The sequence below is a fragment of the Pieris napi genome, chromosome 9 (genome assembly GCF_905475465.1).
Source record: "Pieris napi chromosome 9, ilPieNapi1.2, whole genome shotgun sequence".
Lineage (NCBI taxonomy): Eukaryota > Metazoa > Arthropoda > Insecta > Lepidoptera > Pieridae > Pieris > Pieris napi.
Genome location: NC_062242.1, coordinates 8,498,699 through 8,517,972, shown reverse-complemented (window position 1 = coordinate 8,517,972; position 19,274 = coordinate 8,498,699). Strand labels below are relative to the sequence as shown.

General features: G+C 34.4%; 1 protein-coding gene across 8 annotated transcripts in view; it reads right to left on the bottom strand.

The window, feature by feature from the left end:
- Positions 1-19,274, bottom strand: part of LOC125052148 (lysosomal-trafficking regulator) — a 75,869-nt gene that overhangs the window by 19,571 nt on the left and 37,024 nt on the right. For 6 of the 8 annotated variants that reach the window (XM_047652761.1, XM_047652763.1, XM_047652760.1 and 3 more), the window contains 21 exons: positions 17,869-17,961; positions 16,418-16,537; positions 15,557-15,685; positions 14,339-14,490; positions 14,068-14,122; positions 12,904-13,070; positions 12,181-12,255; positions 11,361-11,478; positions 10,499-10,668; positions 9,529-9,702; positions 8,506-8,652; positions 7,391-7,606; positions 6,430-6,573; positions 5,477-5,778; positions 4,939-4,985; positions 4,713-4,867; positions 3,690-3,794; positions 3,408-3,575; positions 2,229-2,318; positions 1,350-1,487; positions 158-325 (listed from right to left, as the gene is read on the bottom strand). In XM_047652761.1, the coding sequence (XP_047508717.1) occupies positions 158-325; positions 1,350-1,487; positions 2,229-2,318; positions 3,408-3,575; positions 3,690-3,794; positions 4,713-4,867; positions 4,939-4,985; positions 5,477-5,778; positions 6,430-6,573; positions 7,391-7,606; positions 8,506-8,652; positions 9,529-9,702; positions 10,499-10,668; positions 11,361-11,478; positions 12,181-12,255; positions 12,904-13,070; positions 14,068-14,122; positions 14,339-14,490; positions 15,557-15,685; positions 16,418-16,537; positions 17,869-17,961 (2,933 nt within the window). Of the gene's footprint in view, positions 1-157; positions 326-1,349; positions 1,488-2,228; positions 2,319-3,407; positions 3,576-3,689; positions 3,795-4,712; positions 4,868-4,938; positions 4,986-5,476; positions 5,779-6,429; positions 6,574-7,390; positions 7,607-8,505; positions 8,653-9,528; positions 9,703-10,498; positions 10,669-11,360; positions 11,479-12,180; positions 12,256-12,903; positions 13,071-14,067; positions 14,123-14,338; positions 14,491-15,556; positions 15,686-16,417; positions 16,538-17,868; positions 17,962-19,274 lie in introns of those variants that run through there. The other 2 variants (XM_047652762.1, XR_007117412.1) reach the window with 2 other exon arrangements.

Sequence of the window (19,274 nt, the reverse complement as noted above, 5' to 3'; positions counted from 1 at the left end):
TATAAAGTTTATAAAAAAGGAGTTGTGGAATCACTTTTTACAACTTGTTTACTAATGATAAAATCATTATCACGCAACAGAAACAAATTAAAAGAATGGGCGCTACGAAGGTACATTAACATAATAATAACATATAACCTCTGTCTGTAAGTAATACCTGTGTGCTGTGGTTTCCAGCAAGCACCTTTACAGCAAAACGGGATAACAGATCTCCCAACTCCTCTAGCAATAGGTCCCGGCCTTCGCCCCCTGAGTCTCCAACTCCTGCTATACATCGCACTACTACTTCGCAGAGTGCCACTTCGTGTAGGGATTTTACTGATGACTGGAAATATTAAGAATATTCTAATAATGTCAAACTTTACTGAGTTTTTGAGTTTACGTCATATTAAACAACTTAAAAATGAAAATTGAGCAGTGCTCCGTAGCCGTATTTGGACTAAACGGAAAAAATATCTAGATTTTATAAAATAAATCATGGAATATCTATGAGCTAATAATATAACTGTCGAATAGTTTGTGATATGGTATTGCAAAACGTTAAAAAAAGTTTTATCCCTACTTCGTTCTAAATACTTAATCCTCATAACTAGACCCTTTCTAACTATGGTCTTATTGTATGAGGAATCAAAACATTTATAGGCAATGGGAATAATCGATATAAACGAAATAATGGTAAGAATGTAAGTGACTTGATGATGATATTTTAGAAATCTGTTAAAACTTCCAATATACTGGGTGGCGCAAAAGTAAAGACCCTATTTGGTTCAGCTATAACATTTTTTCTGAATTAGAAAACGAGATTTAGGGTTTTTTAAATGCATATTTGTGCCATTAGGATTTAAAGATGATGTCTTTTAAATGGTGACCTCCAGAGTTGATGCACATTTGAGCCCTATTTATGACATTTTGCATAACTTGCCGTAATACTTCATGCGATATGTTCCTTATTTCTTGATGAATGTTTTCTTTTAGAGCTGCGAGAGTCTGTGGCTTTTTCACATACACCGAGATTTCAAAAAAACCCCAAAAAAAAAGTCTGGACTCGTCAGAACGGGAGATCTTGCAGGAAATCGTCGACGAAATTCACGTTGTGTTTTTATTACTGATGAATTATTCCGTAAGAACATTGACATATAATATTGAATAAATAAATAAATAAATAAATAATTCCACGTTCTTGGGGAGTAAAACGGTCTATGTTTATTTTCAGTGTATTTTACATTTGTTCACTACACAATTATCAACAACAGAATGAAAACTATCGTCATATAAAAAAAAATAAACAAATTTTCTTTAGTGCCATTACTTTTGCGGCACCCGTTAGTATGTGCATTCAAAATTTGTACCTTTTCAACAAGTCTGCGCAGTACGGCTAGCACATTGTGAGCGAGGGGAACATCGTTGAGGCAAGTAGGCAGCACTGCAAGCAAAGGGGGCGCTCGCGGACACATACGACACGAATCCGGATCATTCCATACTTCCTCCTAACATAAATATCAATCAACTTTGGACAGGAGTATTGGTTAATTTTAATACACAATATGTATATGAAATTTTTTTTTTTTAATGTGGTAATTCTTCTCTAGTTACCACCACCACATTAGTCCTGAGTTCGATTTTAGTAGCAGTAGACTAGTACTCGAATTAGTAAGCATAGAAGGCTGATCTACTTGCATTATTTCTTTATTCTGAAGTTATACTTTTTTGGGCGCGTTATTGAAAAATTATGAGAGTTAAATTTTTACGATTTTTACCGTCACAAAAAACCGACACCCTGAAGTTAGTTATTATCGACATTGTAGTTTTTCCTATTGTTGGTGTCGTTTTTTCTACAAAATTTTAGAAAAGATTTTTATCTGGTTACGCCAAAGAAGTACAACTTCTAACGCGTGTACATAAGTACAGAAACGTTTTTTTTTTTTTATGCGGGCGAGCTTCCGCCTCACCTGATGTTAAGATACCACCGTCCATAGACACTTACTCTGCCACTGCGTTGCTGGACTGACGTATTACACGATTAAATATTATCAAGATATGTTTCTGCCCCATACCGACGGGGTCCGTTACATACAATTCTCCAGCTCACTAAGTTACAAAAGCAAATATAAAATACTTGTATAGTATACGTACTAATTAATGTAATCTTTCCGTAGGTACATTTTGATAAAAATGAAGATTAGTTTGATTTATAAATCGTAATCATACTTAATTTTACATTAACTTACATCTAATTGGTCCTCGAGTGGTTTGTCGTGTCCTGTAAGCAGAGCGACGCAAGCTTCGGCCAGCTCCCAGGACCCGTCATACATTGATATCTGTTGAAGGTAAAGAATATACTAATAACCATAATACTAATAAAAACCAGACAGTGAAAAATATACACGGGTATTAAATGAGGTATGGAATTATAATTTTATCGTTAAATATCTTATCATAATTAGAAAAAGATTTGTATGACTATCATTCTCTAAAGTCTAATCTATACAGGGTGGCCAAAAAGTCGTAGATCAAACGCAAATAGGGGATAGATGAGGTCATCAGCGGCAAAAAATTGTTCTACGGGAGGTCTCTTAGGTCAACCCCTGCAGAGTTATGATTTATTTTGGTTTTTATATCAAAATTGACTTCTTTTTATACTAATTCTTCTTAAAATTCGAAAAAATCTACATCCTGTATCTTCCTCATAATATCCACTAGATTGGTACTGATGAGTTCTTGCGTTCGTATACTACATACTATTTATAGTTGTTTATTGAGTGTATTCAAGATAATATTAAGTGATACGATATAACATTTTTTCAAATCATAAATTTTTCTTTACTTTGGACCCCACTGTGAAAAAAAATTACTCCACCGAAAAGTGTCCCTGTACTACAAGTTTTGGCGCATTTAATAGGGATTCTGAAAAGGTATTACACGTGGCCATGAGTCGCTCTAATATCTTCTCAGGTTCTCTATAACCTAAAGCATTGAGTGTCAATAGTAGGATGACATGCATTTGCATTTTTTTTGTCTTTCGATTTTAAGGGTGAGAACTTCTGTAGGTAAGGATTCAATAAAAAAATTATTTTCTTTTAAATGATCCATCGTGTTGATAAAAGACAAATATATATTGAAATGAAAATGTTTTTACCACACTACCGCCGACTTGTTTGGAATGTGAAGCTAACTCTTGTATCGAGCTACTACATTAAAATGGATAGGCAGACAAGGCAGATCGCCAACATTTATAAATAGTTATAAAAAGGTATAGGTTTTATGTCATTAATTTAATTTTTATTTTAATTATTAAGTTACTATAAAAATAGAAAATAAGAAAATATTTTTTTTTTATCACAAACAGGATGTTTCATTATAATCGTAAAGTTGTTTTGTATAAATAAAATACCTTTTGTAATAAATACCTGATTGGCAAGGTGCAAGTAGAAATGGTTGTGCAGCGCCGCGGCAAGCGTACGCGGGTCACGAGCGTGCAAAGCACGTACTACGCGTACGACACCCGCTCGTACGCTCGCACATCGATGATTCGCTAATACCGCTATCTGTTCTGGTTGTATTGCACCGCCTAGTGCCTAAAACACATTAAAGTCTTTTATTTACAAAAAAAAATATTTTAAAGAGAACTTTGTTTCATTGTATAATGAAAAACAATGTAGTAGAGTGCTATGCAACTAAGTCATTAATACCTGCGGTAACATATCCTGAGGCAAATGTAAAACTGTGTCTCGCAGAAGCAGCAGTAGCCCGGAACATGCACTCCAGCCTGGCTCGGCGCCTGCGCGTACATTACGCTAAAATACAGTACTATTTATTAGAATCGGAAAATGTTTCACACTTGACTGTCAAAATTTAAAGAATATTCACAGGAAAAGGGCTAGACAAGTATATGACACTAGCAGACCGGCCAAGCGTTGCTGTTGCTAAGGTTTTTGTTATATTATATAGTAGCAAACTATTCAAGGGAAACGGTAGGAGAACACCAGTCATGGGGACCACCATGCTTTTTTGGTGGTAATGCCATTAAATTGTAGCTTATGTGAAACGTTGGTACTCTGAACACAGCGCGATCTGTTAGAATTGTGACTATCAAATAATTAACAAATAATTTGCAATAAAATAATATTGCGGGTATAAATTGAGATGTAAGCTATCCTATCTTTTAAGTTGGTTCAAACTACACACGGTGTGCAAATTTGATTGAAATCGGTTCGGTAGTTTAGGAGTCCATAGCGGACAAACAACGCGGCACGTAATTTATATATATTAAGATAAGATTTACATAATGTCCAACGTGGTTTAAAAAAAACTTGAGAGGTGTCAAGGGACACCCGGATGGAACGAGGTTCCTTTCGATTAATTAGATAATCATCGCGACACCACACTGTTCGATGTGAAATAGAAAGACGAAACAAAAATAACTGGCTTGCTTTCTATGAGAGAGAGAGAGAGAGAGAGAGAGAGAGAGAGGAAGAGAGGGAGAGAGAGAGATAGAGATAAAGAGATAGAGAGAGAGGGAGAGATAGAGAGAGAGGGAGAGATAGAGAGAGAGGGATATATATAGAGAGAGATAGGGACAGAGAGGGAGAGAAACACGCGCACGCCGCACGGCTTACAACTATAGCAAAAAATGACGTTTCAACTTTTGGTCTTAATTTATTCCGTCTAGCCCCCTTTCGCAACGATAAGGAACTTCGTTCCAAAAATGATACCTGTTGGTAGAGGCCGTCCGCGTATATGTCCACATTGGGCTGTACGACGTCTTCTGAGTCAATTACGACGTATTCTTTGAGCGGGTCAGTCCCTTCATTTCCGTCATTGCCGTTCTGTTTTTCCGTACCGTCAGCTTCACTATCAGCGCCAATTTCTGTCAATTTCCACCATTTAATAAAAAAAAATTGTCATTAAATATTATAACTAATTCCTAGTTTTACTAACCTGCTGTGGTGGCGTCCGAGTATTCTGAAGTTGACGATACACTCTTTCTGAAAATAATCCTGATATTAATGTCGATAAGAGTACGGAAGTGTAATAATAATAATAATTTATTTATTGCAAGAATATGGTACAAAATGTTAAGGTGATACAATCGTAAATCGTTCGCATATTCTGCCACACAATGTCGCGCAAATTTGTCTTAAGGAATTTTACATTATTAGTCAAAGTCAATTCTTATATTATCTAGTCTATTATATTATATACATTACATCATTAGCTTTATATAAATTACGGTGTTTCATGCAAATAATCATTTATTGAATAGTACATTTTTTCTAAAAGTAATACACTAAGCTTTTCAAGGACTCTAGACGGAAGATCTTTTAATTCTTTTGGTAATTTATTGTAAACTTTAATTGCCATACAAATGGTATTTTTCCGAAACAGTTCTTGATTTTTGGCACAGCCAATTTCTTCCCATGTCTACTTCTAACTTCAACTTCTACATTTGATAATTGAAATTGTTATATACTCATACCGATCTTCTTTTATCCTTGTATTGATGATAGATTTGACTTGCTTAGCGTCCAGGCTGGCGTTGTCAGTCTTATCGCTGTCCGTGTCCGGGGGTAATTCTTCCCGGGAGCCTTTGTCCTCATTGGAGATACTGGAGGAGCTAGACTTGTCAATGGTATCCCGACTGCGCCACTTACGTAGCTGCTGCTTTCCACGCCGTTTGCTTAACAGCTGCAAGAGGTTGAACTCCGTGCTATCTGGTGTCTCAGACGTCACCAGGAAGTAGAAATTTGCGCGGGAGTGGGTGATAAAAGTCTCACTAGCCTAGAAATATACATTATTCTAAAATATTTGTAGCCTCATTTAGTTGGAATGTTGTCTTGTTTAGTAAATAGCTAAATTACATAATAACGATAAAAAAGGGTGCGTGTACTTATGTACGCGCGTAAGAAGTTATACTTCTCGGCATTATTAAAAATAGTTTTTGATTGCATGCAAATAATTAATTACAATTAAATAATCAAAGACTGGAAAAGGAGTCATAATAGTCAATAAAGTTCAGTTTATATTTGAAAAATTAAATAAATAAACATTTATTATTATTCTCTTACATTAAGTGTAACATAAATTGTATTATTATTCAAATGTTGTTTTTAAATTATGTCCAATGCCGTAGCATCTGCCGTGGGCAACTTCATTCAGTTAATTTTGTGTCACGGTGCGCGCGAATCGTAAAATTTCACTCTCATCAATTTTTCATAACGCGCCTTAAGAAGTATAACTACAAAAACATTTTTAAATGTTATTATTAAGACGGAATTACATGAACTGAAAATAAAAGTACTGGATTTTTCAGCGCTTTATTCGTTATATTGCATAGTTTGATTTTAACATTAACAGGAAAATACCAATTGTACTCACTACTACCCACTACTTCTGAAATTAAAATTGACGACAATTACAATCAGTTCGTACCTGGTGCATGAGCAGTAAGAAGTCTGCCAGTAACGCGATGTTGGCGAGTAATGGCGGTGCATCTAGTAAAGTGCGGACCACCTGTACCAGCGTAAGACTGCCGCGTTCAGACAACGGACCAGAGTCCGAGTTCAGGAACCGCTCCTAAGGCAGAATAAACACAAACATAAAAAAACCCCACGATTGACATTTCTACACATTTTTTAGCTGTGAAAGTTCTATAGAGTGGCGTAACTATCTGGGGCCCGTGGGAAATCTTTCGTCGCAATTCTTTTGATGGGGCCCCATCAGTAAAAATCGTCACGTTCTACTCAGTTTTTAAAGTCAAGGTGCTTTTATGGCGTGAGCGAGTATTTAGACCATAAGTTTAACAATTATAAATGACTTAACTTCTTATTATGACATTATGTTAATGGTCTTATTGAAAATAAAATAAAATGATAATGTTTGTATGACATTTGCATGCCTTTTTATATATGGCTGATTGTGCGGATTTTTCTTGTCGTTCGATCTAATTGTACCACTATCTTGGCAAATAAACGATTTATTTATTATTATTATTTATTTAATTTTAATAAACTTCGAGATTTTCAGCGTACTCAATTACACGTTGTATATGTCCCACTAATGGCCATAGGCCTCCTTGCTTAGGCGAGAGGGAATGGTCTGCAGTCTCCACACTAGCCCAATGCGTAATGGAGACTTCACATTCATCCATAGAACATAATATCTCTTGGGCAGGGGCCCTCTTGGGTCGGGGGCCCGTGGCATTTTGCCAGCCCTGCCACCCTATTGTTACGCCACTGGTTCTATAGAAAGGTTACTTACAAAAAAGGTTCTATTGAAATAAATATATGGTTGGTTTTAGACCCTACTGGATTAGGAGCTATAAGTAAAAACATATCAAGTGCATGGTGTAAAAAACGAAGTATTTAGACTAGTTAACCGAACATTACCATACCTTGCAAGCGAGCAGTAGATGCCGCAGCAGCGGTACCCGTGCTGCCTGGTACGCGTTAAAAGTGCGTCGCGGATGCGTTGGCCGCAGTAACGCACGAGTCGCCGCCAACGCCAAACTCCATACGGACCCACCACACAACTCTCCTTTTAACTTCCTATCCCTGTCTTCATTGTCCTCGCCTTTTGAGCTAAGATCCACTTCTTCCCATTGCACTTCCTTAAATATACAGGAAATATATAAAGACTTTACATGCTATTAAAATGTAAGTGATTTACTAATACTCAGAGATCTAATCGGTGCGGTTAATAAAACTAGAGGCCATATAATTTAAGTTAACAGCAGTTTAACAAATCCACTTCAAGCTAATATATAAAATTCTTGTGTCACAATGTTCGTTCCCATAGTCCTCCGAAACGGCTCGACGGATTCTTATAAATTTTTTATGCATATTTAGTAAGTCTGAGAATCGGCTACTATCTATCTTTCAAACTCCTAAGTGGTAAGGGGTGTTCACTCCAAAAAAAAATTGTTTTTATTTTTTTTATGATACAGCATACAAAGATACATACAACCGTTAATTGTCACCCCTCTACGATCAACCCCTATTTTTTAGTAAAATCAAATCAAAATCAAAAATCATTTAATCATATTGGTAACACTTTGTACACTTATGACTTGTCTGTAAAGAAATACATATTAAATGCTTCTAATTTTACATTTAGTGCCAGTTCTCAAATCAAGGGCGTAGAACGGAAGAGAAGAACTGGCAATAAACTCTCCGCCACTCTTTTTAATCGCGATGTTTTTTTATTTACACAACGTTTGTAAGGAGCTGCAACCATTAAACCATGTTCCACATGACATCTTAAGTAATTAATAATAATAACATAAATTAAAAACAAAGAGTTGTCCTCTATCAGCAGGAGGTATGGTGAAATAGGAGCACGCACTTACATTCTCGTGGGAACAACACGCAAACACATAGTCGAAATAGTTAGAATAGTATAGTAGATAGTTATTTTTATTGAACTAAAAAAAATATTTCCTAGAAATAATATACATGGCAAAAAACGTTTGCCGGGTCAGCTAGTTTTCTTAATAAATTTAAAACATACAGGCTGTGAATCCAGATATCTAGAAGCACGCAACAGCAATAGAAGAAGTCGTGGCTCCAGTAGCACAGCTCGTGTGCCCACATCGACGCGAACCGCACCTCCGCTAATTTCTATTACCGATCTGTCACAAGCTTCCTTGAACATTATCTGAAATTTCAAAATGTTGAATGAATCCCATCTGTTAAAACACTTGACAGCTAGGATGAATAGTTGGCACTTGCGGCCTTATATGGGCCTTTGATTATTAAAGATAAATTCGGACAACACGTATCAGTACCTACCTAGTATCTCCACCTATACTCTGATTTTTCATTCCGTAGTATTGTGTGAAAAAAATTTCACATGTGTTGCTACTAAAAAAGTTCTCCACCGAAAAAGGGACTAATTTGACTTATTTGAAAGCAATAAAAAACATGCTACGTATTTTTACCTACAAAAAGATAAATCTAAATATTTAATTACTCAAGTGATCTAATACAAAAATAACAAATATTTCAATATCACGAACATATCGAATAAACATTAGTTACTAAATTTTATTCTTTAGCTGGCATCACTGCCTACTAATTTCAGGTATAGTAACCTTTAAAAAAAAATGTTATCTTTACTTGTGCGTTTTTTAATGTTTGTGATGAAAATTTTTAATTATCACTCGCCATTAAACCACTTTTTAATGTGGAGCAACGCGCTTAATAAAATGGATACATTCACTGACAAATAAAATGTATATATAGACTCAGATGTTCAGACTCGTATTGAAATTGAAAAATGTGCCCGGCCAAGAAGGTTTGCCATCTCTGACATGTCAAAAATGATGGCTGTCAGATTTCTACGGACTTAAAATTCAGAGTTTTCTCACCTGTTTATTCGAAAAATAAAGATGGTTATGTAAAAACGTGTAGCTATTTTGTCACGTCAATTGAAACATTTAATTCGTAAATAATTTCTTCCTCGTACTATTTTGTACCAAATAAAATAATACATAATATACTTTCGTCCTTTACTTATTTAGCAAAGGCATACCGCGAGTGTATGTGGCCCAAGACGGCAGTCCGCGCAGGCAAAAATGGGCAGCAACATGTCCAACGTATCACGAGCGTGCAATGCTGCGTATAACCGTGCGTCACCTCGACAAGCACTTAGCGCGACGCCCAACGCTGCTGCCTGCTGTTCAGCGGTCCCTCCTGCTTCTACGACCTACAAAAATATATGAACACACTAAATAAGCAACATTTAAAATAAGCGTGATAATTTACTTTTTGTAAGTGAATAGAATAAATAGAAGAGTACATAAATAACGACTAGAGTCTGGCTAATGAAAGGAGATAACGAAAAAGCGCGGCAAATTAAAAAAAAATAGTATAGTATCCCTAAAAGTTTGATAAATTTTGTGGATTAAACTTACTTGATACTTGATTTTATTTTATAATTTTATTTAGTCTTTATTATTAGTCGTATTTAGTCTTTTACTATTGATACTTTAAATGACTAGCATTGCATTGAAAACTAAAACTATATTTATTATAAAACACAACTTTATTCGGAATAATCAAATCCTGCGAAAGAAACGAAATATTCTATCAAATAAAACAAAGTTAAGGCTATTATACCTGTTAACTATTCGGAAAAAATAAATAATAGAAATAAAAATGAGTATCAAGACAATAAATCATACTAACCTAAGAAATTCAATGACATTCTGTGTTGCCACCCGAAAGTTTTCAAATAATTCAATTATTTTCTTTCATTAGCCATTATATATTATATACAAAAAAATAATTTTGTCTCACATTTTCTTATAATAAATTGGCTAGAAGAGATCATGTTTAATTGAAAACAAAAAGAAAAAGTGTAGCCGAAAATCCAGCCATTTCCTTTAGTCGTATAGAATCACATACGCTATCTCTTATGAACATTAGCTCCTATGTTTAGACTGTTTTATCATTAAAACTTGCATCGTGAAATATTAACAAAAAAAATCCTCTTAACTGACCCTGGCATATAGAAACAGTACGAGTTCTGGTCCACCGAGCGATAACAAAGCATTGTGTAGATTGTGATTAGGGTGCGGACGTGCACGTACGGCCCACGTACACCGCAATGACTCGGGCACACCGTTGCTACACAGTGATCGTCCTCCCACACTGCGACCGCCGAACACTGCTACATAGGGTATACATATATCAAAGTCAGTTTTATTTATTCAGAGTGACATGATCTGTTATCGTACACCACACCCAAAAATGAGCTTATGTGTCAAAAATGAATATTTTTTTTACAATTTACTGGAACATCATCGAGCATTAGTATCGTTTAGAGAATCTACAGTTTTTAATCAAAGAAATAACAGTAAAATAAATATTCTAAATTGTCTTTAATTAAAAAAGTTACTTTTTATGAAGTTATACTTCTTTAGGCGCGTTATGAAAAATTGATGAGAGTGAAATTTTACGATGCGCGCGCACCGTGACACAAAATTATCAGTATGAAGTTGCCCACGGAAGATGCTACGGCATTGGACATAATTTAAAAACAACATTCGAATAATAATAGAATTTATGTTACACTTAATGTAAGATAATAATAATAAATATTTATTAATTAATTTTTCAAACGTAAACTGAACTTTATTGACTATTAATGACTCCTTTTCCAGTCTTTGATTATTTAATTGTAATTAATTATTTGCATGCAATCAAAAACTATTTTTAATAATGCCAAAGAAGTATAACTTCTTACGCGCGTACATAAGTACACGCACCCTTTTTTCTATTAAAACCATTCAAAAGTGCTAGCAGCTACTTAATGTTTTAAGATTTTTGAAATTTGTATTAGAAATGGAAAACTAGTCTCACCAGTAGGAGTTGGCGCCGGTGGTTGATAGAGATTCATAACATCGGGAGAGTTGGCAGAGAAGAGTAACAATAGATTATCATTTAACTCCCGCAGAGTTGTACTTGGGATTTCATAGACCTGGTAAAGAAAGAATTGGCACTGATATTTTTCCATCATTATTCAAATAAAAAGCCTAGCAAAAAAGAAAGCTATAAATTGAAATATGTTATACTCTGATTTTTCATTCCGTAGAATTCTGACATTTCATAAGTGTTGCTACAAAAAAAGTTCTCCACCGAAAAAGGGACAAATTTTACCCATTTTAGGGCAATAAAAAAAAGGCTACGTTTTTTTATGTTTTAACTACAAAAAGGTAAATCTAAATATTTACTTACTCAAGTGACCTAATAAAAAAATATTACAATATCACGAATAATATATCGAATTAACTTCAATTACTTTATTTTATTCTTTAGCTGGCATCACTGCTTACTAATTCCAGATTTAGTAAACCTTTTTAAGAAAATAACATTTTTACCTATACTTATGCGTTTTTTACTGTTTGTGATGAAAAGGTACATAATTATCACTCAACGTTAAACCACTTTTAATGCGGAGGACCGCACATAATAAAATGGATACATTCGCTAACAAATAAAATGTATGTAAAGATTCAGATATTCAGACTCGTATTGAAATTGAAAAATGTGCCCGGCCAAAAAGGTTTGCCATCTCTGACATGTCAAAAAATGATAGCTGTCAGAATTCTACGGAATTAGAAATCGGATTACATAGATATAATAACAACATTATGCAATAGCTTAGAAGAAATTGTCTTACTTGGTCCCAATCAAGGTCCATATCTAATAGTTCCGGCGTGATCACTAAAGGATAGTTAGCTGATTCGCAACGAATCTGTAAAAAAATGGATTATATTTCATTTTATAATTCAATAGACACTTTATATTATCATTACAAAAACAGATTTTCCAGATATGTTTTTAGGATGATTCACAATTCTTTGTATATAATAGATTTCACTAGGTCAATATATATTTTGTTCACAGAAAACATCACAAGTAACCATTATAAGAATTCCATAGTTTATATGCATTAGACATGCGCAGACTACAAAAATAAAATGAGTCATTTAATTGTAAAGGGTTTTAAAAAAAGTTGAGTAAATAAAATATAAGAATATATACGTATGTACTATATATATATATATATATATATATGTATAAAGGGTTAAGTAAATACATTATAGCCTTTAATCGTGTTTATAATTTATATTTATTTAACGCTAGATATTCCAACTTAACAGTCAGCAAATGTACTTTTTTATTTTATTTGAATAGAAGTGTACTTTTAAATGATTAACCCTCCCCCCCACTCAAGATAGATGATAATTTTGACTCCTGCAAGAACTATATAAAAACGAGTTAACTTGCAATATTAAACAAATTGTAATCCCGCAATGCTATATTTGTTTTATCGTCGAGTATCGATGGTGTACTAATTGAGAAAATATTCTTTTAGTCGTAAATGTATATAAAAGCTAACCTCACAAGGCATGTCGGGCCCATGGGCAGCAAGATGCAACGCAGCGGGTGCTGTAAGTACGGGCGCTCGATACACACGTATTGACGATACGCGAACCGATCCCGTACCAGCCGGCTTTACGTCACCCAGTAGTATATTACTGGGTGTCGCCTTGCGGACCAGGATACCTGAAGAAGATTTATTTAAATTATAGAAACAAATGCAAGTGAAAGATACATGTTCATGTCGAGTATTGTGAGATTATCCAGTGATAAGCATATATATATATATATATTTTAGGCTATTTAGAATTTTTCATATTAAATGTTTAAAGAACTTTTTTTCTCATGTATTTTAATTTACATGAGAAACAATATGTACCTATATACAAACGAGATACACGTCGCCATCAGGCGTCCCAATTTTAGTCTACTCATTATATGTATCTTTAATGCCCTTTTGAATTGGTTAAACGCGCTAATATTACGAATTTTAAACGGTATTTGATTAAATAATTGCACACCCTCATACTTAATAGACTTCTTCAAATAATTTGTACGCGGTTTTGACAAGATAAGCAAACTCGCTCGACGAGTATTGCGTGTAGTGGTGTGTTTGATTTTTTTTTAATATGATAAGCTACGGAGAGCTAATTAAAAAATTAAGATTCAGGTGCCTACCTATAATTTTGGTTTCTTGGTAGATTTTATTAGTATCTTTTTTATCTTTATTTGTATTTAAGACTGTTAATTTTAACCTGAGTCATTATGAAATAAGACAGAGCAATATTAAAATCAGATTTATTGTTACAAAACAACATCTTAAATACTTCTTACTTTACTTATAGAAAGTGACTTTTGTGAGCTGTTAGTGTACCGCGCACCTTTAGCTATTAAAACTTGGAACAACCATGTGAGCAGCAGTTAGTCAATGTTGAAGTAAAACCTGAATTGACATTGCAAAAAATGTACAGAAAACTGGTCTTGCATGATTTGCGCGTGTACGTGCACGCAGGTAACCGGGTGGTACGTAGTCAGTGCGCTTGGGAGCTTGTTATTTTATGCACAAATGTTTCCTTATGTATATTATTAGTGAATTGTAATAAACCATTAATTAATTCACTTAAAAATGGTGGTTAATTTATCTACCCCATAAAGTATTATAGATATTAGTTTTTATGCGTACCTTGGAGAGGCAATGACAAAACTTCATTTTCACGACCATTTACATACAGAGTTACCTGAAAAAATTACAAAACAAAGTTATAAAATACTTTCGTGCTATGCTCTATTAAACAAGCAAGGATCTTAATCTCATCCAAGGAAACTACACTTTGAACACAGTACAAACCAATAGTCAATATTTTTTCTAGAATTCCTGGGAACGCCTGAATAAAAAGAAAAAATCCATGAAAGTGACACAAAGATGTTGTGTAATGCATGAGAGTTCACACTACCTGTATGTATATAAGCCGTCGGTGCAACCGCTCAGTCACGTTTAGCGCAAGGCAGGTCCAACGCGACGGTCTTAAAGCGGTGCGAGTCGTGGCCGAACTTAACACACAGTTGGCTTCGTCTTCCGGCCGAGTGAGCCGCACAGTCAGTTCCCCTATAGTTTAATATTATATAGTAACATTCCAGTGACAAACGTGACAAAATTCAAAAGGCCGCCAACGCACTCGCGACCCCTTTTGAATTGAGTGTCCATGGGCGGCGGTATCAGTTAACATCAGATGAGCGTCTTGCCCTCTGTTCTATAAAAATCCAGTTAAAATAAATGATATCTCAGTTAAGAGGGTGTGTCAAACCAAAGGCATTTTTATCAAAAGGATAGGAAAAGATTACAGACTTCTCCTTCTTAGAATCTATTACTCACTAACTGCAGTTATTCTATGTGAAAAGATGACCAATGGTACAAAATAGTAACGAGTTCTTTATCTAATTTATAAAATTCTCGTGTCACAATGTTCGTTCCCATACTCCTTCGAAACAGCTCGACCGATTTTTATGAATTTTTTTATGCGTATTCAGTAAGTCTGAGAATTGGCTACTATCTTTCAAACCCTTAAGTGGTAAGGGGTATCCACCCCAAAAAAGTTATTTTTATTTTTTAGTTTTTTTTTGTTTTTATTTTTTTATGATACAGCATACAAAAATACATACAACCCTTAATTTACCCTCTCTACGATCAACCCCTATTTTTTATTTGTTAGTTAAAATCTTATGACTTGAACTCTGAGGTTTATATAGAGAATAATTCACATAAAATCCTAAAAAGTTTCATTTCGGAAAACCGAACAGTCTCTGGGGTAGCATAGCGAAATATTCCATGTTGGTATGTACTAAAAAGGTAGGCTAATTAAAATCACATTAGGTAGTGTTCAAGTATTACGTAACGAATTTTGGGAGGGGGGGGGGGTCATATTGTAAATCGTTACGATGCGGGGCGGGGATTTAATTACACGTTATTGTTAATATTATTTTCAACTTGCACTACATAATAGTATCTGAAGAGTCACTAGGTGGTCACGAAACGTTTTACTATACTTGGGTACAGTACTGTACTTGGGTACTGAAAAACGTTACGGCGAGTTACATGGGGGAGGGGGGGTCAATAATCTCTAAAAATTGCGTTACGTAATACTTGAACGCTCATGGTACTGTAAAACAATTACCGTTGTTAGGATTGGCCCATAGCTCAAATACAAGTGAATCGTGACCGACTGAGAATATATGCAGTAGGTCGTTTGACTCGCGTTTCTTTCGAGGCGTGCCTCCATCTGGCGGCTCTTCTTGCCAATCCTCTGTAATTTATTTAATGTCATAAATAAAATAAATTTTGTATATATAACAATTTCAAATGTGAATTAATTTATTGATTAGAGTCTGGCTAACGAAAGTAGATACTGGATTTTTTTGCAAACTTTTTATATGACAACACTAAAGTTAGTACGGTCAAAATGTCTTGATATTTTTTTATTTTAAATAAGTACATATTAGTTTTAGTTAATATAATATATATGATATATATATAATCAATTTAAGAGACAGCAGCGACTCCAGTGATTCTGACGATTCACTCCATGTTGAATTTTTAGATTCAGATTTTGATTATAGTGATTAAAAAACAGTATAAAAATATATGGTGTTGTTTTCTTTGATACATACTCACATAGATTTACAAATATTTAAACTCATGATAATATTGATACTCATGATAGTGTTTGATAGCCTGTTTGTTCCTTTAATCCGCCACAATGGAGTGACGTATCCGTGTGATGTTTGGTATGGAGTTAAAAGAGTTAACAAGTGATATAAGCTACTTTTAATCTCCTCATAACGCTGACAAAATTGCAAGCATCCACTAGTAAAATAAAAATGAATGTCAAAGTATCAAAGTGAGTTGTTCCAACTTTCCTTTTTACTTTAGGGCTGCCATGCTGATATTTTTTAAATTTGCCGCGCTTTTTCAGTGTCAACTTTCATTAGCCAGACTCTATAAGTTTTATTCCATGATTATGAAAGTGTGGTTTTACCTTGTTGTGGTGGAGTGAGAGACAGCCAAACGAGTAGACCAAAGCCCTGGAGCCATGGAGCCCATCCGGCTGTCTCCAGACTGCACCGGACAGCACCGTTACTCCACGGGGAAGTTATTCCTATTTTTTTTAAATTTATTATATTTTAATCTTAATATATATAAATTACGTGTCACGTTGTTTGTCCGCTATGGACTCCTAAACGACCGAACCGATATCAATCAAATTTGCACACCGTGTGCAGTTTGATCTAACTTAAAAGATAGAATAGCTTACATCTCAATTTATACCCGCAATATTATTTTATTGCAAATATTTATTTATTATTTGATACAATTCTAACAGATGGCGCTGTGTTAAAAGTACCAACATTTCACATAAGCTATCTACCTTTCACATAAGTTCTCCTAACTTTCCCTTGAATAGTTTACTACTATGTAATATAACAAAAAGCTTAGCCACAGCAACGCTTGGACGGTCTAGTATTATATAGACAAAAGTTAAATAAAACTGCGTACTACTAAGAGTGTAATGTAAATTATAATATGCCAAATTTTTGCCTTAATTCTCCTTTACTTACTTGCTCACAGTAATGAAATGCATGCTCACATTTCAGCGCGCCTTGCTGATAGATGTTGTTTGGTTTTATTGTTTATGTATTTAATTACAATAATTGATTGCTTTAACGCGTGAGGATGACGTAATGGTTGAAGGAGACAAACATTTTATTTAAAAAAGCATTGTAATTTATAAGTGCAGTTCTACTCGTCCATTCTACACCTTTGATTTGAGAACTGGCAGTAAATGTAAATTCCAAACTATTAATATTTTTACTGACGTTCATAAGCATACATAAGTTACCTACATGAATAAATTATATTTGGTATCTAAAACTTATCAAAATCGAATCAAAAATTTAACTCAAGATCTGCATTTTAAATTTAACATCCAAGCGTTTGACAGAGTCAACCACAGAATAAATTACCATAAAACCTGTATAAACAGCTTATCTACTATGTATATAATATGTGGCCTAAACAGTATATTATAGTTCTCACGAGTACTATACTAATATATTAGTTGACGACTCATTGATCTAGTGGTTAGTACCCCTGACTGCGAATCCATGAATCCCGGGTTCGATCCCCGGCTGAGACAAACATCGATGTGATGAGCATTTGGTGTTGTGCTTAGGTCTTGGGTGTTTAAATATGTATTTATATGTCTATCTATCTATAATATGTATGTATATCCGTTGCCTAGTACCCATAACACAAGCTTCACGAGCTTAGCATGGGACTAGGTCAATTGGTGTGAATTGTCCAAACATATAAAAAAAAATATTTAAGTCCAAAAAATTATACCCAATAGAATGAGAATTCACCGATAAAAACTGATCATACTAAAATTTTTTATTACAAGGTGGGAACCCTAACAGTTTTTTTACATACCAGCTCGTAGATGTTTAAATCTTATTCGACGTGCACTCGTCTCTGCCTGCTGATTAACGGCGCCTACTACTTCCTCAAATGTGGACTCTTCATCTGTAAAAACAATATATCGTATGGAAATTTCTACTATTAGTCTGGCTAATGAAAGAAGATAACAAAAAAGCGCGGTAAATTCAAAAATTTTAGTATGGTATCCCTAAAAGTTTGATATATTTTGTGGATTAAACTTACTTGATACTTGATTTTCTTATTTTTTACATTGATAGTAACTGTATTTCTATGAAATTAAACACTATACGTATTTAGTATTTTACTATTGGTACTTAGTTAGCATTGCATGGAAAACTAAAACTATATCTTAATATATATATTTCTTGTGTGCGTGTGTATGTGACTGAACTCCTCCTAAACGACTGGACCGATTTTGATTAAATTTTTTGTGTGTGTTCAAGGGGATCTGGGAATGGTTTAGATTCACAAATCAGCCCGGCAGATGGCACTGCAGTCGGTACTTTCATACTTTGCTTAATATCCTAATCGCTTTAAATATCATGCAGGACAACGTCTGTGGGGTCCACTAGTTTATTATAAAACAAACTTTATTCGGAATAATCAAATCCTGCGAAAGAAACGAAATATTCTATCAAATAAAACAAAGTTTAGGCTAATACCTGTTAACTATTCGGAAAAAATAAATAATAAAAATAAAAATGAGTAATTGCATGAAGTATCAAGACAATAAATCATACTAACCCGTACTAACCTAAGAAATTCAATGACAATGACAAAACACAGAATGTGTTGCCATCCGAAAGTTTTCAAATAATTCAATTATCTTCTTTCATTAGCCAGACTCTACAATCTAATTACTTAGTTAAGTTGAATTCTGCGTGTTCCTAAAAAGCCCTGAAGTTTGATTCGAAATTATCGTGTTTGTTCAGAAATTCTATATCAGAGAAATTACTTGGTCAAGGTTCAAGTGAATTTCGGCGGTGTCGTCATTCTAGTTATAAAATTGAAATAGACAAAGAAAAATGGTATAATACTAAAGTGTACATGATGCAATCATAATTAAAAGATTTTGCATGTGTGAAATAAAATAGTTGGAAATATGCGGTGATACTAGTTCTAATATAATATTCGGACAAAAGCCATTTGAGGAAAAAATGCGTGCTTACAAAGTTCACATGTCAGAAGTGAAACTTCTTTGGCAAACTAATTTTTAAGTCTACTCTCGCTCCATGGCTATTTGCTTCATGCTACGATCGCCCTTTCTTACTCTCTCTCATCGGTCTCAATCGCTCTCTCCCTTTTCTCCGACAAAAACGCTGCACATCTTCGTGACGATTTTAATTTTGTTATCCTATATTCTAGCTATCTTCAGTACCGTCGATCGGAACCCCTTC